Source organism: Setaria italica, chromosome V (assembly GCF_000263155.2).
Source record: "Setaria italica strain Yugu1 chromosome V, Setaria_italica_v2.0, whole genome shotgun sequence".
Lineage (NCBI taxonomy): Eukaryota > Viridiplantae > Streptophyta > Magnoliopsida > Poales > Poaceae > Setaria > Setaria italica.
The window spans coordinates 33,678,582-33,704,860 of record NC_028454.1 but is presented as its reverse complement, the minus strand read 5'-3'; the positions used below and the strand labels follow the sequence as shown (position 1 = coordinate 33,704,860).

General features: G+C 41.5%; 4 protein-coding genes across 6 annotated transcripts; 2 read left to right on the top strand and 2 right to left on the bottom strand.

The window, feature by feature from the left end:
* The first annotated feature begins 812 nt into the window (after positions 1–812).
* LOC101761640 lies at positions 813–3,953 on the top strand. The gene is made up of 8 exons (XM_004969524.4): positions 813–1,144; positions 1,373–1,717; positions 2,455–2,526; positions 2,750–2,817; positions 2,924–3,059; positions 3,146–3,226; positions 3,330–3,422; positions 3,500–3,953. Exons 2-8 carry the CDS (start codon positions 1,454–1,456, stop codon positions 3,587–3,589), a joined length of 804 nt encoding a protein of 267 aa, XP_004969581.1. The 5' UTR covers positions 813–1,144; positions 1,373–1,453; the 3' UTR covers positions 3,590–3,953.
* A 112-nt stretch (positions 3,954–4,065) lies between these two features.
* Positions 4,066–7,111, bottom strand: LOC101763420 (ribosomal RNA small subunit methyltransferase nep-1; the record flags this gene model as incomplete). Its single annotated transcript, XM_022827091.1, is given in 9 exon segments — positions 4,066–4,314; positions 4,915–4,972; positions 5,065–5,145; positions 5,217–5,327; positions 5,420–5,564; positions 5,884–5,936; positions 5,939–5,956; positions 5,959–5,971; positions 6,833–7,111. Coding segments are annotated over 8 exon segments (744 nt in total), but the record flags the coding sequence as incomplete, so codon positions are not given.
* A 479-nt stretch (positions 7,112–7,590) lies between these two features.
* Positions 7,591–17,801, top strand: LOC101760572. 3 transcript variants are annotated; one of them, XM_022827090.1, is made up of 19 exons: positions 7,591–7,741; positions 8,899–9,027; positions 9,616–9,765; positions 9,874–9,990; positions 10,061–10,145; positions 10,802–10,910; positions 10,998–11,065; positions 11,187–11,312; positions 11,404–12,088; positions 12,206–12,503; positions 12,944–13,147; positions 13,243–13,303; positions 13,517–13,630; positions 13,848–13,961; positions 14,033–14,122; positions 15,800–16,143; positions 16,342–16,411; positions 16,619–16,737; positions 17,534–17,801. In XM_022827090.1, exons 2-16 carry the CDS (start codon positions 8,921–8,923, stop codon positions 15,836–15,838), a joined length of 2,367 nt encoding a protein of 788 aa, XP_022682825.1. In that variant the 5' UTR covers positions 7,591–7,741; positions 8,899–8,920; the 3' UTR covers positions 15,839–16,143; positions 16,342–16,411; positions 16,619–16,737; positions 17,534–17,801. The 3 variants fall into 3 exon arrangements, with proteins under 3 accessions (XP_022682825.1, XP_022682823.1, XP_022682824.1); XM_022827088.1 differs by having other exon boundaries at positions 11,404–12,503; XM_022827089.1 differs by lacking the exon at positions 15,800–16,143 and having other exon boundaries at positions 11,404–12,503.
* Positions 17,802–18,962: 1,161 nt separating this feature from the next.
* On the bottom strand, positions 18,963–24,777 carry LOC101760168 (EEF1A lysine methyltransferase 2). Its single transcript, XM_004969519.2, has 7 exons — positions 24,355–24,777; positions 22,725–22,853; positions 22,173–22,361; positions 21,120–21,216; positions 20,054–20,157; positions 19,626–19,677; positions 18,963–19,489 (listed from the first exon to the last, which is right to left on the bottom strand). The coding sequence occupies exons 1-7, from the start codon at positions 24,633–24,635 to the stop codon at positions 19,280–19,282; spliced, it is 1,062 nt and encodes a 353-aa protein (XP_004969576.1). The 5' UTR covers positions 24,636–24,777; the 3' UTR covers positions 18,963–19,279.
* Positions 24,778–26,279: the final 1,502 nt, after the last annotated feature.

Below are 26,279 nucleotides of genomic sequence, written 5' to 3'. Positions count from 1 at the left end.
TCTTCTCACGATTCTTACTCCACGGCTGGAGAATTGATGTGGTTTTCTCCAATTTCGTTAGAAAGGTATAATCATAGGGGCATGAAAAATGTGATTTGTCCTTAAGCTAGAAGAACAGCAGGTGGTTACCTGCTTTTTTCTCTTTAAAGTATCGTTCTGCTGGTATTTGACGCGTGCTCCTCCAACATTTGTGTGATTACCGCTAAAAATATTCGTGTGACTAGGTAGTTTCATTTTCCTTTACTAAATTCTTGTTGCTTGTTTTGAGGGGAAGGAGCCAAGGGCTAAAAGGACTTGTAGCTTCAGTTTCATGCTAACATTGAGTAGCTTCAGTTTCATGCTAACATGAGTGCTAAATTAGTATAAGGATGATTTGAAAAAAAATAAAAGTTGAAGGACTAATTGACCAAACTTGTAGGGACCAAACTTAACCCTCGAAGAGATCGAGATGGCTATTTTGCCATCCAACAAATGCCTCTCCGTTTTACAAGTGTCTGGCTCATCTCATGCTCATGAATTTTCACTTGCGTCCTTGACCGCACATCTCCAATCCCCCTCGGGCCTGTTCTAGACTCCAACCCGTCGAATCTAACAACGCTGCGTCGGTGTCGCCATCCATCGATCGGTTACTACAGGTTATCGGAGGGGCCACCGTGCGCGAATCCTGAGGCAGCGTCGGAATCAGAGATTGTTTTCGGGAGCACGGAAGGGCCAAAATGACGAGAGGGACCAGTAGGATGCCGCCACCTAATCCAATCCCTTCCCTTGCTTCTCTCCCCAGATCACCCTGGGACCTGGGTTTTTGGGAATTCGGATATCCTAGTCCCGCCTCGCAAGCCGCCTCCTTGCCTTGTCGTCTCGTCGCCGTTGCCTCTCTGCTCAAGCTCAGCTGAGCCTCTGCTCCCTTCCTTGCTTCCCCTGTTCCTGCTCCCTTGCCTTCTCCGCGGCCTTTGCATCGCATCCTTGCCTTTCCTTCTTCCCCTCTCCGCGGAGAAAACCAGCAGGATCTTTGTGGCGGCCAGAGATCCCTATAACGCGTCTCGTGCCGTGAAAAACTCTCGCGTCGCGCTCGTTTTCTCTCTGCCTCGGCCAGTCGGCAGGGCTTCGGGCTTCCGCTCCCCTTTGCCGTTTGCCCAGGACGCAGGTAGCCTTTTTACACCCACCACCTCCATTCCTCCTTGTTCTCCCTTTCTTTCTACCATGAGCGGGAGAGTTCAGCGAAAAGGACGGTCAAAAGGAGACTCCTTTTCTGTTGTCTCGTGCCATGCTTGTGCTCCCGTGCTCGTAGATAACGCAAAGTTTTCCCCTGAATCGTATCCGAGATGGTGATTGGCGGAGTCTGTTCTGAACTCTGAAAGAAACTCTGTTTCAGCGTCCCAGCGATCGCCGCCGCATGCGGACCCCGGCTCTGTGTTGATCCGATACCCAGCGTCTCACTGGAAGCAGCTCGAGGATGGCGGATCACTTCGCGCTGATGACGGGCCGTCTGATCACGGAGTCGACGCTCCGGTCCGCCGTTCATGAGTCATCTGCCGACGCCGCCGTGCCTTCCACTTCGGACGGCTACGAGCACACCGACCCCTCCGTCGTTGCTGAAGACGTTCAGCTGTGCGTGGGCAAAGCCAAGAGCGGTGTCATGGTGGAGTGCAGGATCTGCCAAGAGGAAGGTGACGAGGCCTACATGGAGACCCCCTGCTCCTGCAAGGGCAGCTTGAAGGCAAGCTTCATTTCCTCTGCTTCTTCTTTTCGGTGTCCCCGTTTGATCCTTGGCTATCCCATGAAGTTTGCATCGAAATATGATTACAGCTCATACGACATTTACCTTTTCATTTTTTCCAAAAAGTAGATTTATTGTGAGATTTTTAATAACTTAGCAGGAGAGCTACCATATCATATAAGAAGAAGGGTGTCCGGGATTACAAGTGCGATATTACATAAATTAAATTGGTCTTGTTCTCGAAATAAATACTAAGCGAACTAAATTTACTGTGAGTAAGAGATTGCAGAGACGATTGCAAATAAGAAAAAAAATACACGCAATAAAATTAGGCTTGATTGATGCTGCCAATAATAACAAGCCAACAAGTTCAGAGCCTGTTTGGAATTCATTACTCCATAATCATGGAATATTGCACCCTTTGATGATATTTTCTTATATTCCAACAAATTGCTGGCTACATTAAATTTTCTTTTCATTTCTAACAAGATGCTACCGCGTAACAAAATTGCTATTATTCTAGAATGCAATCAGGGATTCTCTTGTGTTATCAGTTATCGACTTATCACAATCGAATTGGACCTCCCAATAGATGTCGGTATCGCCATCTGACTTCCACCGCAATCCAGACTAGACTAATTTCTTTCCATGCTATTTTTCCATCACCATGCGCAACAGATTTTTGTACTGCCCCATGAACGGAGGTCTTACTTGAATTAGTTTGTTGCTGGCTGCAGTACGCTCACCACAGATGCGTCCAGCGGTGGTGTAACGAGAAGGGAGACACCATATGTGAGATATGCTTGCAGGTGATGCTTTCCAAAACTTGCTTATCATAACCAACCATTCTCAACAGAATTACATGAAAAGAAGCAGCTGGATATATTTTAGCGCTTTTCTTTTCATACTAGTAATTCAGGTTTTCTTTTACTTAAGCTGAGGATGAGGGGAAAAAACACCATTGAGTCAACGGTGCTGAATGACAGGACATTGCAGTTGGCTGATTTGTTGTTTCTGCTCTTGATGCCACAGCAACTGACACCAAACTACACTGCTCCTTTGAAGTTGTTTCGGCATGGAAGGAACCTAATAAATTTCAGGTGCCACTCGATGCTCCTCTGCATGATAAAAATAAAATGGGCATTCATAGATCCAAAAACTGATCACAGAAGGGTCACCTCATAACTAAAGTTAATCTCATTATAGGAGAGCTGTAGAAAGACGAGAAAATCACGGTGCTAGTTATGGTCACACCTTGGATCAATCTGATGGTGCATCAAGCTTTGATTCTCAAAGTTCCAACCCAAAAAACGTCATATATTGCCGAGTATTTGCCGTTGCTGTAAGTGTTACAAAGCACAGATTTTCTACTTTGACATGAGTGTTCATTCTGCAGCCAACTGACACATTTTTTTAACACACCTGCAGTTGATGGCTTTGTTGGTTCTCCGTGACGCAATCTTCCTTATACTCCGCAGCCACAAAGTGTGCTCAATAGAGCTAATCACTGTAAGGCACTGGAATCTGATATCTCACTTTCTCCTTAACCCTAATTTATATGCAAACTGATTAACTAAAAATCTGAACTGTGCAAATTACGCTGCCGGTACAGCTGCTAATGTTCAGAACGGCTGGAATTGTCATACCTGTCTACATCATCTTGATATCAATTACCGCATTGCTTCATCGGTGTAATCAACGTCAGGTCTGTGGAATTCAGGAACATTTTGCATTCGAGTTCTAGCTTCTATATTCACAATGTGAACTTTCATGATAATGCAGGTTGTGCATGAGACGCCGGTTTCTGAACCTCGTGGAGCAGGGGGTTTGCAGCCAATGCCACCTCAACAGCATATCATCAACATCCGGTAGGAAGCTGCATGGTGATTCCAAGTCAGGCAGGGGCTCTGTAAATATATGAGAAATGTTTGAGGGGCTCTGTAAATATATGAGAGATGTTTGAGCTTCAGGCTTGTCACATAGGATTTGGAAGATACGAAATCATTGCGATTGACATGCAATGATTCATAGTAGTTTCTGTGCACAAAAGCAATTCTACGATACAGCCACTCAACTTCACAAGTCAGGAAGATGAAGTTGGCTTGGTGCCTGTAATGTGAAACAATTGTAGGAAAGTTGCATAAAAAATGTACATGCATTTGTGACAAAGATATAGGAAGACCGATTTGGTTCTGTGTGCGATTAGAGGCTTGATTGATGGCAGGATTCATTGCTAGTGCTTTCTTAATTATATTCAGATCAGAGGAAGACCACCTGGTAAAATTCATGCTCGTTTATGCTATTCAAACGAAGTTATCTCTAACCTTGAATCTATCAAACAAACAAACTAAAATGCATTTTCCTAAAATTCTGATAAAACTTGATTTAGGAAAATTGATGTGCAATTCTTGTGACCCAATGCTCATATGTTTACAGCTCGAGATTGAGGTACGGATAAAAAAGGCAATACATGTAGGTTGGAGAAAAACACAATGCTACTAGCCAGTACAAAGATGTTCTGTCTCAAAATTTCCATCCATCCGATGTTCCACTTCTGCTCCAGGGCGCTGCATATCCGATTCAAACAGCAGGCAGCACTGAGAGGGTAGTTGCAAACCGCATCAACAAGGAAAGTTGTCAATTTGGTTGAAAGGAAAACAGAGACAGAAAATGCAAGCATTACATTACTGCCTTTACAGCTACAAGCCTATAACACCAAAAAAGAAAAAAAATCAGAGAATGCATCTTGAGACAAGAGGCTAGAAAATAGCAGTTTGTCCAAGCTATGTAAGAATTGAAGCATGTAGTTGTGTGCATTTATTTGCCGGTTTTTGTTCTACAGAAAAGATGATAGAACCAGCAAAAATGGCTCATGCTCAAACTAGCCAGAAGTGGGATAATATCATTATATGAATTTATAAAACAAACTGGTCGTACTTCCAAGTTGCTACCAAGTTAAGGCTAGTTGCTGCTGAGTTGAAACTTTCTAAGAAAAAAAATCCTGGAATTAGAAAGTTTTTGACAAATCATCTGGATAGTAAAATTACAAGGCTGTGTGGACACCTATGACATAATCCTGCACACGTGCATGCGCAAGCGCAGAACTAATTAACACATATAGAATGTCACCCTGACCACTGAGTTGATCTTACTTCTCAGCATCGCTAGTTTTATTGTTTCAAGATATCACTACTTACTTTGGATGTAATCATCAGTGTATTCCTTGTCGATCTTTCCATGGGCCATGGCACCAACCTGGAACAATGTGCAGACAGCATGGGATCAGGCACAAAGATTGGGGGATTAAAACAGTTCAGCTTAATATCAATATCACAGCTTTTACTCACCACAAACAAGGGGTTCATCATCACTGGATTTGGCAACATAGTCAAATAAGTTGACTGACTTGTCAGCGCTAAATGAAAGGCCTTAGTAAAAAAACAATTAGCATATATACCTTATATGGAAACATGTTTTACTTAACAATATAAACTCTCACCAATTTTCCATGCACCAACAGGAAGATAGCGGGTAACAGGATTTTTAACAACATTAAGAAGCTTCTCGCGCTTCCCAACTGCTGTAATGCTCAGCTTTTGCAACAATTGTGCTGCAATATTAAATAGTTACCTGCACATCAGAACTGTCGAATAATACAAACACAAAAGGCAGACAAGGTATACAAGTTTATAAGTATCTTACACATTAAACCTCATAAGCGTTTAAATGTCCGTAGCATGCGGACATGAGGTTTGATTTCAAACAATATTCCCTTTTCAGTCCTCACATAAACAGCCTGTAACCTTCCAGCTTTTGTTAAAGGGCTGTCAAATATTGCCAGTAGAGCCTGCAAAATATTTGGAAGCAAATTCAAGGTACATTCCAACTTTTACAACATAGAAAGCGCCTCTCTGGAGCAACCTCACTCAGACAAATTAATCAGATGCTAAGAAGTTCCAAATTGTAGTAAATCCCCCAAAAGACAGGACATAGGGATGATCAAATGGAAAATGGGAATAGATAAGGCAACAAAGCAATGAAGTGCTTAATGATTTCATACAGAAGAATTGTCTGATTTACACTTACTTTGAAGCAAGGACTTGCTGATCAAACATAAAGGGGACAGCTTTAATCCATAGGCAGTAGTTTCAAGAAATTTACATCACCTGATGAATGATATCAGGCCTATAGTCAGCAGGATTGCGATTCTGCTTCCTTAATTAGCGTGATCATCTGAGTCAAGATTTGCATAGTCTGCACAGGATGGTAAAAGAAATTGTCAAATTACTTCCATATATGACAATAAGTTGTTTAGAAAGGAAGCTTTGTCAAAATTGCTATCCATGTATGACAATCAGTTGTTTAGAAAGAAAGCATCCAGATGTTATGCTTAGATTTTTCTTGTTCTTTTTTTGTTCAAATAAAGCAGAAGCTGTGGATCTTTACACAATCAGGAAATCAGGAAAGCTGGAATAAGCTTTTTACATGATTGAAGCAAACAATCAATCGCACAAAGTCTACACCTCTACACTAGTGAACGGTAAAGTTTAATTAACATTGGTATTCTATAAAATGGCCAAGCGATGATCTTTTTGCTGTGGAAAGAATTGCATTAGCTATAGCCAAAAACCGACGACGATGAGCATACTATGATACAAACACTGCGAACACAAGAAAATATCAAAATGATTAATTGGTCCTGTGCAAAAAATGATAAAACACCTAAAAGTCAAGAAACCAACACCTCAAATGGGATTCTCTTCAGTTCAGCTATAAAATCGTAAGACAGTAAGCATTCTTAATATAAGGCACAAACTTAATCCACTAACATTTTAACATCCTTGATTACTTTCATGCAGTTCCACACGATTGCGCAGGTGTCAAAGCTATTTTCTTTTCTCACAACAAGCCAAAATTACTCTATACTTTTCCCCTTTCCCTACTAATAACAGTACTAGAAATGCTTGAGCAAACCAATTAATCGAATAAATCCCCTAATCTAAGCAAAAGATGGAACCCGAGCGGTACATAATCATCCAGCGGAGATAACACGAGTTCGCTGTGGAACAGCACAAGGAAACAGAGCAATTTTCTTGCTAAGCCTAACCACTGTACCTTGCCGACTTTGCCGACCTCGAGGCAGGCCCTCTCGAGCACGAAGATGGCGCCGGGCCGCCGCCTGCCCTCCACCGGCCTGGGCACAACCGGGAGGCCCTCCGCCGCCTCTTCATCCTTCCCCTTGTCCTCGCCGGCAGGCTCTTCCAGCGGCGGCAGCTCCTCAGCCTCTTCGGCGGGCGGCGCGGCGTCCGAGGCCGCCGCCTCGTGGAGCTTGCGCCCCTTCACCGCGGCCGCCCCATTATCAGATCGAGCTATACTAAGCGCGTGTTCACTATTTTTTTATGCGTTTTATTTAGGAATTTTTTTTTCTAGCTTCGGTGCAATTGTATTTTTACCCTTATTTTTCTAACTTTGTGATTTTACTCTCGACTATCCACAAATTATTGTGATTTTGCCCTTATCTTTAGTATTTGCCTATATTTAATCGTTGATTAGGGATAAAATCATATAGCTTGTAAATAGTCGAGAGCAAATTTACAAAATAAAAAAAACTAAAGTAAAATCATAATTACACTTCAAAATAGGAGCAAGAACACAGCCCCTAGTTATCAAGGGCTGTCAAGCTCAGCGAAGCCGAGTTGGAGCCTTCGGGAGCTTCGTCCGGGCCGAGTTCGAGCAGCTCGAAGGAAATCTTAGGCTCGCTCGAGCCCGGCTCAAGTCATATCGAGCTCGAGCCTGTCCCGTGTGGTCTCGCTCGAGCTCGGCTCGTTGACAGCCCAGCCCTTGCTGCCGGGCGAGTGGGCGTTCACCCCTCGTCTCTACCTTGCCCCCGCGCCACCCCCACCCCCACCGCGTCCACCTCTCTTTTCTCCTGGTCTTCCTTTCGGGGCGGCGACGACTGGGCGAGCGGCGGCGCCCTTCGCCACGTCTTCGCCGGGCCCTTTGCCGCCGACGAGCACCCACCAGGTATGCCCGCCCCTTCTCTTCCCTTCCTGCTGTGCGGAACGGAGCATCCGAAACCCTAATGTAAGCTATCTGTAATCGGATCTGACCCAGTTACATTATATACCTGTATTTATAAGCCTCTGACTTCGATTTTTATGCAAAAAATCATCGGATGTACATGTGTACACCCATATCCTATGCTGGGTCTGCCCCTGCTACCTGTATTCCCCCGATAGAAATAGAAATGGTAAAGTAGAGCGCGGCGTGCTACAATCCATTCAAGCCTTCCTTTGTTTCGTTCCTTCATCTTCGTGGTTGTCTCGGCATTCCCCTTATCAAGCTCCGTTCATTTGCTGATTGGTTCTCAACCCCTTTGGTCTTGACGATTTGCTGCTGAGCTACTTATCTTATGCGTTATGCCTGATTTACCTACCATTTTTGGGAGGTGAACACTGAATCTATGTTTCCTCATGGCAAACTCATGCTGCACGTCTTTGCGACTTGATTTATTTGACATGTCCAATCCAAGAAGAAAATGGTTTGGGTGTTTTTCCCTTCACAGAGTTCCTTGCTGTTTTATGCTAGCACTATAGAGATTGAATGTGTTGCTGAAAATCTGTTGGCAATTCCACTCATCCATTGGAATGAATGTGGGAAATAAACTTGATGACCAGATTATATCATGATATATTTGGACAGTTATAGATTCAAGAACATCTAGTAGTGTGAATAAAACAGTTCAAGAGGATACAATTAGATTGTCCAGATGCATTCAAGGCATGCTAAAGTATAGAAATGAGATCTGCACACTGCAATTTGTTAATACACCAATACGACAAAAAGTTATGATAGGTTAACATATGTACTTGATGTCATATGATGCTGTAAGGTGCAGTACCAACGATGTCTTACACTCCTGGTGTACCAGTGAGTACCGACTGGTAGCATAAGGGTAGGTCCAATAGGGTATGTATCACTACTACTATATCAGTAATTTGTGGAACTACACAACTTTACCATGTCCTACATTTTCCATTATTTGGTTATAATTCTGTCTAATTAATTGCTGTAGTATGGAAACTTCTAGTGTCCATTTAACTTTTATCAGCATATAGTCTCAGAAAAAAAGAATTTGTTCTGATCACAGATTTCATCATTTGCTGGCCAAATTATTTTAGGTCAATATATCAAAGACTTGGAATGGCTGAAAATTGGTTAGAACACGAAAAGCATACTTCTACAGCAGCACCATCTTCTGGTTTGGTTTCTAGACGTCAAATTCCATCGCCCAGAAGATCAAGGCAACGGTAAATGATTGTATAAATACTTCATTCCACCATTGTTGGCTTCATTGTCACTTCAAAGTTCAACTTACTTTTTATTTCCAGAATAACGCATTTTTCTATAATAAAGAACTTTTCTATAAGAAGTCAGAACAATATTTTAGATAAGCTGTTTATTCCAGAAAATACTCCTTTTTGAGGAAAATCCAGAAAAAAAACTTGAAGGCTAATGTGGTATAACCTGGATTTAGGCTGCTCTGGAGTAGCCATGACAGATTAATCAATGCCATTAATGCCACTGTAATTGGTGTCCAATTTTGGAGCTAGTGTGATGGCCTATGCAGCTAACTTTTCCTTAACAATTTCTAAGTTTTTACGCACCTTGTATGTCAAAGGGAAGCGTGGTGTTTGCACCTGCTAACACAATTACTTCTGTTATGAGACTCTGCTGTATTGGACATCTATTATTTTGGAAGTTTACTAAGTTGAGTGTTAACACAATTATTACAAACCATTTCCAGAATGTCACTAAAACAGTTATTTCTAGCTGTATCATTTGAAATATGTTCATTTGTTAACATTAACTTTTGCCTTTTTTTTTGTTGTTATCAGGAACATCTTTCATTTATTAACTCAACGAGAAGTCTCCCCTCGAACAAAACACCAAGCTAGAAGGATATGGAATAATTCTCCAATATGTGATCCTGATTTAATTGAATTAAGATTTGCAGATGCAGATGCTAAACATGGCATTTTTTCTTGGTAAGGAAAGCTTGTTTTCATCATAATGGTATTCAAGAACTGTTCATCATATATTGACTGTTGAGTCACATGTGAGTTAGTTCACATCTCCCGTTTCACTCTGTACAGGGCAGAATCGCAGTCCCTGCATCGCTGGTCTGCCAAGTATTGCCCTCTTTTGCCACCTCCTCGGTCAACCATTGCAGCTGCTTTCAGTCCAGATGGGAAAACACTTGTATCCACGCAGTAAGCTTATTGACTCACTGAATAACAAACTAAATTGAAAGGCGTGCCAACTAACTCTATGTTTTTTTAGTGGTGATCATACGGTTAAAATAATTGACTGCCATACTGGGAAATGCTTGAAGGTTTTGAGTGGACATCGACGCACTCCTTGGGTGGTATGTATCATACTGGCATATTTTTTTCTATTGTAATTAGGGCCTGTTTGGCTATATGGTGTTAAAGTTTAACACCCGTCACATCGGATGTTTGGATGCTAATTAGGAGCATTAAATATAGACTAGTTACAAAACTAATTGCACAGATGGAGTGTAATTCGCGAGACGAATCTATTAAGCCTAATTAGTCCATGATTTGACAATGTGGTGCTACAGTAACCATTTGCTAATGATGGATTAATTAGGCTTAATAGATTCGTCTCGCGAATTAGCACAGGGTTCTGCAATTAGTTTTATAATTAGCTCATGTTTAGTTCTCCTAATTAGCATCCGAACATCCGATGTGACACTGTTAAAGTTTAGCATCTCGTATCCAAACACCCCCTTAGTTTAGCATCATGTGCTCCGAGCTATTGCAAAGAAAGGAACCTATTAATAATGTGCTTGTTGTTTTTTCAACAATAATTTTGGCTAGAGCATCAATTTATCATTTCTTTGTCCATGTTATATGGTTGTTGCTTGGTGACAACCTTGCTAGTTGACAGCATTTGTAGATTTCTTTTTACATTACAAGAAGCTATTGGATATTTTTTTTTGCAGCTTTGTTTATCACGTCCCATTATTCTCCAGAAATTTAAGCTGCTAATGTATTGCAGGTCAGGTACCATCCGTTATATTCTGATATCCTGGCTAGTGGAAGTTTGGATCATGAAGTTCGTCTATGGGATGCTAATACCTCAGACTGTATTGGATCACAAGACTTCCGTAATATCTCTCAACAAATTCCTTGCATTCTATATGTAAGCAATTTTGGAACAACATTGTAACTTATTTTTGATATTCCCCTGGCAGATCGGCCAATTGCGTCCATTGCATTTCATGCAAGAGGGGAGATTCTGGCAGTTGCATCAGGTCACAAAGTGAGACTTGTAGTGTCGACCTTGAAAAACAAAAGAAAAAGTTTTTCTGTACTGTTTCTATAGATGGTTGTTAATATATTGTATACTAATGCTCAAATCAATTTGTATGTTGCTGTGTCAGTTGTACATATGGAACTATAATAAGCGAGATGAGTCTTCTGTCCCAGCCATCATCCTAAAAACCCGCCGTTCATTGAGAGCTGTGCATTTTCACCCGCATGGGGCTCCATATCTTCTAACGGCAGAGGTAGAGATATAGAATGCCCTGGGCTCTGCACTTATGCTTTCCCTTAAGTGTTTCATGTTTGCTGCAAACTTACACATAGCTTTGGTTTCAGGTTAATAATATCGAGTCTGCAGACTCACCGCTGACTCTTTCAACATCCTCTGGCTATTCAAATTATCCTTCGGCCCTGTTTGTGACAAACACTAATTCTAGATTCTGTCCACATCTTGAGTCCAACGTGCCGTCACCTTGCTTACTGTTGCCTGCATACCTCAGAGATGATGGAATTTTACATGTGCTTGGCAATGACAGTAGTTCAACCAGTGCGCAACAGAGATCATCGTTGGTTCAAGTTGCTACATTAGATACTGAAAATCAACAGCCTGACCAGTTTGCTACCCTTATGGATGTATGTCCTGGAGAGCCAACTGCATCAAATGACATGGTGGATGTAGTCCCTGTGCCTGCTTCAAATGGAATTGAAATGCATGGTGCTGATGGGCAGTCCAACTCAAGATTGCAGGGCAGCAGCTCTATCAGTAATTTTGAGAGGTTCGGTGCTAGAGATGATTTGCATGTGTCTTCCCCGAGCAACACTGAGCCAATTCCATCAACAGCTGGGCTGTCAGGATCCGATGCCCGCCGTGCTATGCCACTGAATATGCTCATCACTGGTGGATTAGATGTTCAAATGCTCCTAAGAAATGTAGAAAGTGGACAACCGAATCTCTTTGGTAACTCACGTAACTGGGAGTTGCCATTTTTGCAGGGTTTTTTGATGGCCCAAAACCATACAGGTTTGCATCCTGCACTTGTGAACAATAATGTCCTTGAAGACCTATCTATTGATGGTACTGCAGGGACTAATAACTTAACTAGAGAATCACCGCACATGCATAACTTTGGACGTCCAGGTGCTTCATCATCAATTCCCATTACTGCTGGCAGTTCTAGAGGATCAAATCGACGTTATGCCTCACGCTCTGTACCTGGTGTTGGGAGTTCACTCCTAGGTCCTCAAATTGATGAAGCTGAGGTTCATGCTGCTTCACTGGGTGTTGGTTCAGAAATCACTGCGCCGATGTTTACTCCCGGTACTGAATTGCCTTGTACAGTGAAGCTCAGAATATGGCGGCACAATATCAAGGAACCATGCCGTTCTTTAGAACCGGAGGCATGCCGCTTGACGATTTCTCATGCAGTTCTTTGCAGGTGCTTTGATGTGATTTCATTTCTTCTTCGTGATACTTCCTCCATTTTTAAATATGACATTTAGGACAAGCTAATTAGTTCATTTTGAGCTAAAAAGTTATTTCTATTGCTAATATTAATATACTTTGATTTGGTAATATTGCTAATATAACTAATCATAGCCAGCACAAGTATGGATAATTTACCCTGAATCGTTTTCAAACTGATTGCTAATATTAATATACCTTGATTTGGTAATATTGCTAATATAACTAATATTAGCCACCACAAGTATGGATAATTTACCATAAATCGTTTTCGAACTGGTATGTAACTAATCGTAGCCAGCACAAGCTCCACCTCAAACAGATTGTTCAATTGCTTATGTGTCTCGTCATATATGAATTATACCTTTATATTTGTTGCATCTTGAGCTTACTCTGAAGTTATTAATTCTACAGTGAAATGGGTGCCCATTTTTCTCCATGTGGACGATTTCTGGTAGCCTGTGTTGCATGTTTGCTGCCTCAAACAGAAGGTGACCGTGGTAGCCAATTGCCTGTGCCGTATGATTCTGCAGGGGCTGGATCATCACCAACTCGCCACCCACTTCCCTCTCACCGAGTTATCTATGAGCTTCGGGTGTATTCGCTTGAGGAGGCGACGTAATTTTTCTCTTGATTGTCCTTTTACTATTTTTTATATACCAGGTTACTGTTTTGAATGGTCCATGTATCTTGAAACTGGTAATACCTTGCAGATTTGGGGATATTCTTGCTTCCAGAGCCATAAGGGCAGCACATTGCTTAACTTCCATTCAGGTTGTTTTTATTTCTATTTGTTTGTGTTTGTGTGCATTTTTCTATGTCAATAGCTACTTTTTACCTTGCTTTGTAACCTGTAACTCGTGTGTGGGACTCACTCTACCAGATTTTTTGTTGTTCACAGCATTTAAGACCTGAGCCCGATGAACTTGATCTTACAGTTCTGTAGTTCTCATCATTGAATTGGATCCTGTTTCTCTTTTGTTGCAGTTCTCACCTACATCCGAACACATACTTTTGGCATATGGTCGTCGTCATGGCTCTCTCCTCAGGAGCATAGTCATGGAAGGAGACAATGGGATTCCTGTATATACTATCTTGGAGGTAGGTACAACGATCATATTGAGATTTCCAAATCATAGTTTGATTGGTAACTGCTATATCATGTTAATTGTTTTGTGGTGATGGTGGCGATGCTGGTTTTGCAGTTAAATGATACTTTCTGATACTTGGAAGTCGAAACAATTTTTAGCTAATATTTCTCATTCGTTGCAGCATATAAACTAATATATCAATCCCCTTTTTACATCTATTGCTTCAGGTATATAGAGTTTCAGATATGGAGCTTGTAAGGGTGCTTCCTAGTGCTGAAGATGAAGTCAATGTTGCATGTTTTCATCCTTCACCAGGAGGTGGTCTTGTTTATGGGACTAAGGTGGGTATAGAATTAGTTCAGTAACCAAAGATATTGTGGATTACTAATGCTTTCATTGTGGTGAACTATAGGAAGGGAAGCTCAGGATCCTCCAGCACAATGGTGCAGACACGACAACCATGGGGATGGGTTGCTTTGTTGAGGAAAATATGCTTGAGGCAGTGAGTTTTTTCCCTGCTTTTATTTATTGTCATTTACTTGCATCATTGCATGAATAAAGGAAAAGGTCCCTTTACTTCCCTAAACTATTGCCATATCAACCCTCCCCCAGACTGGTTTTGCTTAGCGGTTTTGATGATGTGGACAGTTGTTTTGCCATGTGGTCCATGTCACCCTTCTTCGGACATGTCCCTCCCCTTGTCACTTTGTTAGGGTATTCTTCCCCACTTCTTTTCCCTTCAGATGAAATCATCCTGGGTGATGCCAAACTGGATGACGCCATGAGACAGAGCCGCATATTAATTGATTTTATGCCCACTATGCTATATAAAGTCCTGCATGAGCTGGAGCTTTGCATGTTCATAGCAGCGGTGATGTTGTGCCTACTACTGTTGCTGCTGCACATGAGTCAAACGGTAAAGCACTCGATGCCGGCAATGTGAAACAGATAGCAAGTACCCACCATCTGAATGCAAACCGTTCCGAACTAGCTGTATGGTTGTGTGCGCAGACAGCAATTACCCACTCCCCTGAAGATCCAATCCTCACTTCTGAGTCCTGACGCGGTCATACCACTGCTGAAGGCTCTCCTGATGCCTCTCCTTGGCGTACCTCACAGTTGCTAGTTGCTACAGCCTGTGCGTGCTGCATGGCCATGTTGGGCACATTGTGGATCCTTTCCACGTTCATGCTTCTTGATCGTAGTGGTTACTTACAATATCATTAAGGGGTGATCCCCGCTTTCTCTTAACCCTGTATTAGTTGGATGTGATCATAACTAAAACATGATTGCTATGGTCATCCAGCTTGCTTCATGAGGTTGGCTTGGATTATGAAACAAGAAATAAAAATGCAAACGAAAGTTATAGGGCGTGTTTTATTAAGTGTGTCCAACTGTGCTCATTGGTCAAAGTGCCTCTAGCCTTACATGTTTCCTTGGAAATGGGATATGTTCTTGCATGGCAATAAGAACCTTACACTAGTGTCTTCAAGCCAACCGTGAGATTTATCAAGGTCTAACTGCTCTTGGCAAGCCAAGCAAAGTCTAGATACAACTACTCTTGCTGCAGTCTTGGGTTTATTATCCACAGTTCCACACCTTCCTAGGATGATGATAAGAGCTGTAATGAGAGGGGTTGACCAAAATTGATACGGGAGGACATTACGAAAATAACCATGAAGCGGATCATATCCCAACCCTCCTTTCATTATTCCACCTTGAGCCTAGTGTAGTTGGGGAAATGCCATTGGTTAGCAGCACATAAAAACTAGCCATTCACATGCAAGAACCATGAGCTAGTAATTCAATTTCTTCTACTACTACCGTTATTACCAGTTCCAGTACTATATTTCTTTTTTTCTTGTACTTCTCTCTGGGTTTCATCTCTAGCCCGCCTCTGCTTAGGGGTTGTGACTAATAGCTTTGCTGCTGTAGTTATATAACTATGAAAATTTCTCTGTTTTTGCTTACCTTGTTCAGTTTTAAGGGTTAATTGGATTGGTGCCACTGCAATACCCAAGTTTGAAGATCTGCCATGGATTTTCAAAAAAGAAAAATATCTGCCATTACGATTCGTTTAATTAGAGTCATGCCATAACAATTCTTTCTCTATCTTAGATCTGCAAGTTCTATTCCTCCTCTGCCCTTTTCCAAGTGTTTTTGTTCCAAACAAGTGCAGATTGCGGAGCCCACGTCCACCAGTGCCCCTCCTGCATAACGTGAGCAGGCTTGTAGCCTATTTTACCTGAGCAGTTTTTCTGTAAAACTGGCTGGTTGAACCCAGTTCCAATGGTTCAGTGGTGGTTCGATTGCATATCGGTCTTTTACACGGACCGTACCGGCAGAGGCTCTGGTTCCCTGTTTTACCGGTCGGACTATCTGGTCCAGTCCTAATGATTGTAATCTGTGGGGGAATAAAGGTATGCATTGAAGACAGCATGGACACTTTTGTCCGTACGGAAATACCGGAGCCTTCATGTGGGGCCAAAAGCGTCAAAGGCATACAAAATGGCCATATCTCAGGTAGAGAAATAATTGTAATGGCATGGCTCCAATTAGATGAATTGTAATGGCAGATGTCCAAACTCGGTTATTTGCAATGACACCGATCCACTTAACCCCAATTTTAGTTGCCAGGGATGCATTTAGGCATGTTAATATTAGCTTGTATAAACATGATATGAGAGGAGGTGATATGTTTCTTCTGTTCTCTGTTTTCAGATTCAGAGGTATGCATTGGAAGGCTGAATGAATATTGATCGCATCATGTGCTTTTATGCTTACTTCCATGGTAATTACTGAAACCTATTTTTTAATATATACTATCCTTTGTGCTGTGAAAGCTGCATTGTTGTTCCTCAAATATTGTTTTGTTGGATCTATCATTAGCTGTTTATCATTTTTGTTGGCAATGAAGTTCAATGATTTCTATAAGTGAAACTTATGGTGCGAAGAACTTGGCTGTTGATCTGAAAGCATTGATTGGTTGCCACTACAGGAAGTTTTCTCAGCAGGTTTCATCTCTGTGATTCCGTCCAAGGGAAAGCGTTAGGTCCATCTCCAACTAGATTATGACAGATAATTCTCAATGAGTTTGTTCGAGTGCCTTGGGGATTGGTATGTAACTGTTTGCACTCTATGATTAACTAATATACCTGGTATGGATATTAAATATTATTTTATTTGCTTCTAGCTACAAGGAATCTGGTTTCTTAAGCCGTATGGGTATAAATTACTATAATCAAAGTAATTGATGCCGTAGGAAACATTGGCAGCTGGTTGTCTTATCTTTCATTGAACCATTAGCAAATTTGGAGTGCCTCTGGAACCTTTGAGCACCCCTGTATGCCTTGTTGTTTTCAATAAAATGTACTATGGCTTCAATGTCAGGCGGTTTGCATGGCACAACAACATATTGTAATAGTTTTTTCCCTAAAAATATTCCTGTCACTTGCTGGTTGAGTCCTGGGTTCTAATGGACCGTTGAGGAAGTATTCCTCTGGCTACTCTTTGGGCAAAAAACTGGTTTCAACTCGGGGTGATGGTTATATACCAGCATTTAAAATTTTTGAGCAATCCTTGCGTTCTATTTTGCTTGGTCACAGAACCTTATTATTTACACATATGCCTGTATACACGAATCATGTACAAATGGATATGGTCATCACAATATCTTAGTGTGCACTTCTTAGTTGTAGATGTTTGGTTCTCCCAATGCTTCTTTAACCTGGAAAAATGTTTGCCATCATGATTTTTTCTGCATTTATTGCATTGTCTGAACCCTAAAGTTATACTTGGACATTCAGCACCATCCAGGGAAAAAAACTCTGTAAAATGAATCGTCATTGCCTCCAGAGAAAAAATATTTGCTGAAGAACGATTCTTACACCTCGCCATTTGCAACTTGATTCAGGTCTGTGCAGAGGCGGTAGGAGATGTGTAAATTTACATGGCCATCGGCGTAGCTGCCATCACGGTGCTGTAATTATACCTTTGTACATGTATCCTACAGTCAGCTTAACTCAATTGCTGTTGTATTTCAGAAAAAATGACGGTGCTGATCCTTTTAATGTGAAAGTGTTTTTTTTTGTTGTATACTTTGCCTGTCCTTACAGGCACTCAAACGATGCAAGGTGAAATTACATTGGCAAAGCTGCTGAGTTGTTTGGGTTTGTTTTTTCTTTCTCGCCCCTTGTTACACGTGGAAACTGTTTAATCTGCTAAATTTTGTTCTCGTATGGGAGTGAGTGTAATGACTCGGAACGTTTGGAGTTACCGTTTTAACTGTATTTTCCATGAAATACCACCTTAGAAGCGATGTCACTTGAGAAAGCTGTTTTCGTGAGATTTCTACAAGGAGTGGTCATGAAATATCATGTGATGCTATCGTTCAAGCATTTCTTTTTCCTTCCAGTGGAAATGACCTTACTGATTGCGCGCTGCAAAATCGGACGCTGTAGCGATCCATGTACTCTCCTGCCCGTCGTCTAGGTTTGCTCCCCGGTAGAATACGATCATGAGCATTTTCACTAATATTTTCTGGTAACACTATTTTCAGCAGTGTGTTCTACACCTTCTGAAGCTCTTGTTTGCAGTCAACCGAGGGAGTGGTGTGTCGATTGTTTGTTCGTGATACCCCATTTTAGGATCTTGAGCTGTCTGTCAGGATATGCAGCCTCATCCACTGGTTGTGTTTTACAATGGCAAGATCATTTGTTTTCAATTCTTCATGCATACTACAGATCTAGAGCATTTTAAGGATTGAACTTTGCTGACACCTGACAAGTCCCACAGTCGCGTGTTCATCCTCGTTTCTCGGGGAACTTTGTTGACAATTGGGACTCGGCGTCTTCCCTTCTCGGCTTCACACGGCCACCTCGCCCGGTGATGGCTGGCTCATCCCGGCGTTGCTCCTGTTCGGGCCGCTGCAATGCATGCCCGGTTCCTGCAGACGAAGCACGCCGTCGTTCCGGCCGGACTTCCGGTGATGCTGAGCTCAGGCGCCGCCAGCCTGGCCCACTCGGCCGTCTGCTGGCTGCTGGTGCGCACGCTCGGCCGACGGCGTCTTTTTTTAAAAAAAAACAAAAATCCCGACGGCGTCAACAAACTGTCCTTCCTTCCTGGCGCTCTACGTCAGGCTATCGCCGTCCTGCAAGAACACGTCTGCGAAGGCACGAGTCCTGCCTGTTCGCCGTCCTGCAAGAACATGTCTGCGAAGGCGCGAGTCCTCCTGCCTGTTTGCCTAAACATATTTTGCAATGCGGGCATTGATTCGCCATCGGCTCTCTGTTATGGTCAGGTTCCAATTGCATGAACGACCGCTGTTGGAAAGTCGAAACCTCTTATACCAAAATAACTCATGGATTAAACAACTCTGTATTCAGGATGACCGAACATTACTAGAAGTTCACGGTACATTGACAATACAGCAGTGCCTCTCAAGTTCGTTTACAATCGCACAAAAATGGTTCGGGAAGTTCTCTTACTATCCTGACGATCAAAGAAACAACCCATCTAGGCTGGGCCACCCGTAAAAGTGGCAACCGTGGAAGCCCTTCTAACTTGAACTGTTTCTTGATACAGTGAGAAGAGTCCCACAGGTGAAGTAAAGAACTTCCTTCTGGAGCCAACCTGGTATTATGTGTGCATCAGTTCTCAGTCACATCCGTTGAAAGGCCACGGTGCACACTTGAGACCCCTCAACACCCCCAAACATTATGGTGGGGTATGTTCCGACATGATCTATGTAACGGAATATCTGGGACACAGCTGCACCTTCATCCATGTTCTCCTTTCCAAATTTCCTCCTGCTGAACTCTTCTACTTCTTGCAGAAGCTCATCCTTTGTGTGGTTGCATGATGTTATGACCTGAAGAGATATACAACAAGAAAGTTTCATGCCAATTTACAAATAATGCGGGTACAAGCATTAGGAAAAAAAATCCGACCCTGGAGGATGGAGTCATAAGATTTAGTTTAAAAAATTTGTAGGAGAAAGTACTGACCACAATGCCACCAGGCTCAACCAGGTTTGATACAGATTCCCAATACTTTATTCTGAATAAAGGACATATGGAGAGAAATGTTAAACCAGTGAAGTAGATTGCTGAACTGTTTGCTTCAAAGATAAAATTATTTTTAATTATACGCAAAAGGTCCAACAAGCTAATCCTCATCAAACTACAAAGCCAACTGAAAGTCAAAGAAGACCATACAACCTAAAGGCTACATTGCTACAGCCATTCACTATAGCAGGATGGCTTGTCAAGACTTGCACACTGAATAGTCTCATCAGAACTAATCTGTCTAGTTATTCTAGTACTACCAACATCAACAACTAAGTCCTTGTTCGGTTTAGCGGGATTGAAGAGGATTGGAGGGAATTGAGGGGGATTAAATCCATTACAAGTCTTAATTCAGGTCACAGTTGTACCTTTTCGCACGACCATCTGGATGCAATCCAATGGCATCCAAAGTCCCTTTGTCTGTAATAATTTTGAATTTCCTATCTAACTTTGTCTCTAGTATATCATCAACCTGACAAGAAAACAAAAATACAAGGGATTACAGATATGAAAGCACCACATCAAGAAAACATTAACAGCAAATCATTTGAAAAATTTCAAGTATCCGTGAACCCCAAAGTATGATAGATAAAATAATTCAAATAGAAATGAAATTAATATTATTGAAATGACAGCTGCTCCAAGCCTATGAAGCATTAGTAGTACTCAACTGCATTTAACTGGTAGTGCAAGTCAATTTCTGTGAAATTATCGAAATGATAGCTATTTTAGATTAATGGAGAGTATATGGAGCAGAGGAAATTTTAGCGAATGCAAAATCAGATATCATTACAAGTTAATGTTTCAGTTAACATCCAAGTGGCTATTCTAGATTGTTGATTTCTACAGTATGTTGACTCATTTCATTGTAATTTTTTTTATGGGGAACTACGGCAAACGGTGCTGTCACGCTGCCCTGAACCATTTCATAACCCCCCCCCCCCACCCCCCCACCAACAGAAACTGCACTTTTTGTTTGATATTCCCACAACAAACGAAAGGTCCCGATAATGTGACAATCACCATTACTGGATATCCTAAATACTGCAATTAATGAATAAAATAATCCTTAGTGATTTACATTGCTTTACTTTCAGATACATTAGCAAACTTAAGTGATAAATCCAATTCAAATACCGCAACTATATAGATTCCCATTAACATGATAAGCCTCATAAAGATTGCTATGCAACCTTGCCCCTTGGTGCTATTTGGCATTATATAATCCTAGAGTAAATTACACAAGAGGTGTACAACAACTTGCAGGGGTGCAAATGTCATGGCAGTCCTGCATACAAGTTGTTTTACCTGTAATGCATTTTACTCATAATCCTAAGTCCCAAATGATACCCATAACAACAAAGAATGGAATTGCAAAGAAAAAAGCACAATTGGACAAGAAAGGTACAGTTCAATCTGAACATGTATACTAACCAAAAATTTTATTGAAGTGAAACCATCACGAGTGCTAAGGTTTCTTGCAAGTTCAATGGCTCCTTCACTGTAATCAGTTCCTGTTAAATCTGTAAACCTGGAAAAATAGCCAATGCCATTTGGTCACAATCATACAACCTTCAGAAGAAGAATTATGGAGTACAGTGCTACAGTGGCTCTTTAAACAGGCTGTATCAACTTTTTTGGACACATCAACTATCTGCAATCTCCATTTAGATCCATAATGGAAATACTTTACCACAACTCGCAAACAACCAATACAAAACTAGATTCCCACAATATAGCACAGGACAGCAACACGAAACTGGCTGTACATTACAAGTTGTTAGTTCAAAGACAGAAGTTCCAAAACAAAATTGTAATATGCCTATCATAGATGATGACCCCAAACTCCAAGATTATCTCATGCAAGTGCCAACAACAAACCTAGTTGAGTGTGATTGCACATTATCTTACATCAAACATCACTCAGAATACCCCAATAAAATTCCAAGTTATGCACAAATCATTTAAGCTGATTAATCACTTGAATAAACTAGCATATGGCTGTCACTTTGCAGCGTGTTGCTTGAATGATATTCTTTTTCCTCTCAGCACTTGTAGACTATTTATAGTTTCCAAAGAATGCCACTGGAAGGTACCTTTCGATTAAATGATGTTTTTCTATGAAAACATGCATATAGTTTCAGAAGGAGGCTACGATAAGGTATCTTCCAATGAAAGGATGTTCTAAAAAAAGTCTCTAACATTTTCGCTAACATCCAACATTTCAACTAAAAAGTGCTTAATGAGAGTCTCTCTTGGGTAGTTAAGGTATGGTTAATATTAAGTATTTCTTTCAGTCATTTTTAAAATAAACAAGGACTAAGTGACATCACTTTTTAGCATAAAGAACTTTATAAACAAGATTACTTATGAATTATACAGTTACTTAAAGAGATATTCAGCAGACCAAGATCCTGTTTCATTCATCGACAAATACATTATTATAGGGGAGCTGATTAAACATCATTAAGAGAAAATCGATAGTACCCCTGCTTAGCAAGTGCTTGCAAAAGAAGGCCATTCCCAGTTCCAACATCAAGCACAGGGTAGTTGGAGAATAATTTTTCATCGACTTCACTTTTGATGCTGTCATGACCAGATGGAATCCCGCCTTGGATAATGTTACACAAACTTTTTGTCCAAACAGCAACTGTATCCATTACATCTGCACCAAACCTACAAACAGGAGGTTCTGCTCACAACCTAAAATAAAAAAAACCCTCTAGTTTCACAGTATTATAGGGAAAATTGCAACAGGAAGCTTAAAAAAACAATGAATCATCATTTCCTATAAACAAAGAATCACCTTTAATAACTAAGTGAAGGATATAATATTTTAGCCATGTGAATTCTGAGTTCGGTGTACACAAATGTGAAGTACACCAAAAGAACTTCTTTGAGCAAATGAAACAGTAGATAATATAATAGCATGAAATTAATTAGCATAAGCAACGTGGCCAATGAACACAAAATGTGCCACTGGTTTTACTTAATGTGAAGATTTTGATAGTTGATATCAAAAAGGTGGGATGTGGTCACCATATTTCTCCAGCATGCCCATGTTCCTGAAAATTCGCAAGATCTTCTGAATAAGAAGCATCCCAATAGCTTTGGAGACCCAGCACTGATCCTTCAACATCACCAGGATCTTGATCGTCCTTATCAGAACTGCCTCATACAAGGACAATTTAGAAGACATTAAAAAGGGTAATAATTGTTTATCTATGTAAATACATGTCAAAAACATTCAAGGATACAAATAAACAGGAAACAGCTGGGTTGCCATCTGTACCTGGTAGCAGGAGGCAGATCGAGGAGGTTCATCTGACCTCTAACAAGAGATTCTAAACTACAGGTTTCGAGGTTCTGGAGAATTGGGTGTATTCTATTAAAGAGACTAGACGTATGCCACTTCCATTAGGTGTGGTGGAGTGGCAGTGTGGCACACCTCTGCCTCTTGGTCTCGCTCCTCCTTGCGACAATAGATGTCAAGTTGCCAATCTTAGAAGAGGATCACGCTCCAGGGAAACAAACATGGTCTTACTAAATTCGTAGTCTGGTGGTCAAAGGAAAGATATGCTTATGCCTAGTTTCTTTTTTCATTTGTTATTTGGCAGAAATCATGGATAAGAAACAATTGGGTTTGCAATCCATATCTCTTCCAGTATTTATTCCAACGGTGATGGGTCCATGTGACTCCCAAATATCACTGACCATACGGAAAACTCTTCTTTCAGGGCAAAAACTCTGTTTGGATTTTTATTTATAGAAAAAAAATAGATTAGTCGCACTTAAAAGGTAGTTCTAAGGCCCCGTTTGGATCCTCCCAGCTTATTATGCACTTCAATAGCTGGGGGATCCAGCTTGTAGCTTTATATAAGCTGGGTGGTTGGATAGTTGAAAACTGAACTAGGCTATAAGCTGGGATGTTGTAATGTGATTGATTTATACATTGCTGTTAATGTCACCTAAGTAGGGAGATGAAACTTGTGTAAGACATGGAGGGTAGCTCTGTTATCTTTTGGTACTTGTTGATGCTGGTCAGATCGGCAGCCCTGTGTTGTTATGTGCTGTAGGCTGGCTAGCACTGCTGCTGTGATTGACACAGAGGTAGTTTACATGTGGTCATGAACTTGATTGAATTGTGTTGCTCTTACGTAATGAAATTTCGGGTTCGTCCATTGTAAAAAATAAAATTAAAAATTTTAAAAAAGCTGGGCTTGTTTGGGTCAGCTAGCTTTCTATTAGCTCTAACTGATTTGAATGGGGCCTGAGTTACTCACAAAAAAGCCAAAAGTTAGTTTTATTTGGCACTTATGAACTCAAAAGGATCGATAAACACGGAATAATAAGTAACTGCACATAAAATTTGACATGCATCTGGTCTTCGGATGACAGTAATAGGAAAGTAACCAAAAAGGCATCCATCGCACTCAAAAATCCTAAACATAATCAGCAAGCTGGAATTAATTTTAAAAAGAAGTGCACAAAGCAAAAGGTGCTGACAGCTGCCACAATACTACAATAGACCATAACCCCGGACAGCAGTTCAAACTCTACAATAACAAGCATTATCGGGTCCCCAGCAATTCACTAGATCTAAATTTTGAGTTCGATAGCGTGCAGTTCGCGCCCGAATGAGACAATTCGGACAGAAACGGTATAGTACCAGTAATCGGAGGCGGCGGAGGGGAAGTTAGCGGAGGCCGCGGCAGCGGCGAGCACCTCGGCGGCGTCGGCGTAGCGCTGGTCGTCGTCGAGCGTGCTCCCGTACTCGCTCCGCACGGACCACGAGTCGGCCGCCACGGACCGCTCGTCGTCCGACGCCATTTCCAGGCCCCCGCTGCCGCCGCCAGCACCGGCGAGCGCGACGGAGGGCGGGAGCTGGGGGCGGGGCGGCGTGCCAACGGGCATCTCGGGCTCCTCGGGCGTCAGCCTTATTCCAGCCATGGCGGATCGGGTATCCGTGCGGGAGATCGCGACGAGGGCGGGGGCAGGGCGCGGCGGACGCTGGGATTTGGGAAGGGGGCTCGGACCGGAGGCCGCTTCGACTTTTTTTGCCAACTGCGCGGTGGCAATCCGTAATTGCTGATGGAGATGGAGTTTCCTTGTCGGGTCTGTGTGCCCCCCGAACTCACACGTCACTGCACGCAAGACGCGTACAGGGATGTGACTAAAGTTTAATCCGTGCACGTTGAATATTCGAAGGTTAATTAGAAGGACTAAATATGTAATTATAAACTAATTGCACAGGTGAAGGCTAATCGACGAGACGAATCTATTAAACCTAATTAATTTATCATTAGTAAATAGTTACTATAGCAGCACATTGTCAAATCATGGACTATTTAGACTTAACAGATTCGTCTCGCTATTTAGCCTCCATCTGTGCAATGGATTTTGTAAATAGTCTATGTTTAATACTCCTAATTAGTATCTAAATATTCGATGTGACGGGACTAAACTTTAGGGGGTGGGAACCCCCTAAATCGGTAAAATGGGTCAGAATCAGTGGAGGGAAAAAAACTTAAAAATAAGTAAGGAGAATTGCAAATAAAATACTCTTGTATATATTTTTAAATTTCTTACACGAATATTAAAACAGCCTACCATTTAATTAACTATTTTCTTAAATATTTTTCATTTGGGTCCTGAATGGGCCAGTTCTATCCAAGCCGAGCCTATGCCCACCCACTATCCTCATCCGCATGCTGATCCGCATTCACCGCTCGTTCTTTCCCCAATTAGGGGTGGGCATGATACGTGAAGCTCGTATCCGAGAAACATGAACGCAGTTTACCTGAAACTCGACACCTGAATTTCCCTCTCGGCTTTGAAGCCAAGACACCCAAATTGGATGTTGCACATTTGTATGGTTTCTAGATAATTTTCTCAAAGGCTTGTTTTGGTGTGCATTTAAAAATATTTGGATTTCGGATCCTCACATCTTGGTTTGTTACAATGACCGTGGTTATGTATTGTTGGTTGTGCCTCACATTTTTGTAGTAAATTATATTATACTTTCTCCGTTCCAAAAAGAATGATGTTTTGATATTCAAATTTTGTGCCGAAAAAGAATGACGTTATAGGATTTAAATCTTATGCATGATAATTTTGTGCGTTGATCTCATGCATGCATAATTAAATTGAAACATGTTTTCTCCATTTTCTATATGCAAACTGAACTAACTAAGGGTACATGCGTCTTTTTCGTTCACCCCTAATCTATCTGGAAAAATCTTAGAAAGTCATTCTTTTTGGGACGGAAGGAGTATGCTCCTATATCAATTCTCTCAAAATCTTGATCAAAATCTTCATCAAATCTCTCTTGGGTTCATCTCTGTGTCGACTGAGCTGCAGAATATTGGCTGAGCCACAAGGTCGGCCAGAAAAGCCTCTTTGAGTAAAACCCGATTGAGCTTGAAGAAATCTCAGCTGAGCATCAAGGTAGGTCGGAAAAGGGTCTCTAGATGTTTTTGGAATATATCTCGACCGAGCTTGGGCAAATCTTGGCAGAGCCTCAACTTGGGCCGATTTTCAAGTTCCAGATATGTATACTCTCATCCAGCCCCTTCTCTCCTAGTCCTCAAATAT

Excerpts from the sequence above, each read along its gene's own strand:
- LOC101761640 (XM_004969524.4), top strand. The coding sequence starts at position 1,454 with ATGGCGGATCACTTCGCGCTGATGACGGGCCGTCTGATCACGGAGTCG. Across the intron at positions 1,718-2,454 it reads CCTGCAAGGGCAGCTTGAAG|TACGCTCACCACAGATGCGT; the intron begins GCAAGCTTCATT and ends TGCTGGCTGCAG. Across the intron at positions 3,227-3,329 it reads GCTCAATAGAGCTAATCACT|CTGCTAATGTTCAGAACGGC; the intron begins GTAAGGCACTGG and ends CTGCCGGTACAG.
- LOC101760572 (XM_022827088.1), top strand. The coding sequence starts at position 8,921 with ATGGCTGAAAATTGGTTAGAACACGAAAAGCATACTTCTACAGCAGCA. Across the intron at positions 11,066-11,186 it reads CAGTTGCATCAGGTCACAAA|TTGTACATATGGAACTATAA; the intron begins GTGAGACTTGTA and ends TTGCTGTGTCAG. Across the intron at positions 13,304-13,516 it reads ATTGCTTAACTTCCATTCAG|TTCTCACCTACATCCGAACA; the intron begins GTTGTTTTTATT and ends CTTTTGTTGCAG.
- LOC101760168 (XM_004969519.2), bottom strand. The coding sequence starts at position 24,635 with ATGGCTGGAATAAGGCTGACGCCCGAGGAGCCCGAGATGCCCGTTGGC. Across the intron at positions 22,362-22,724 it reads GGGCATGCTGGAGAAATATG|GTTTGGTGCAGATGTAATGG; the intron begins GTGACCACATCC and ends TCCTGTTTGTAG. Across the intron at positions 19,678-20,053 it reads CCAGATGGTCGTGCGAAAAG|AATAAAGTATTGGGAATCTG; the intron begins GTACAACTGTGA and ends TCCTTTATTCAG.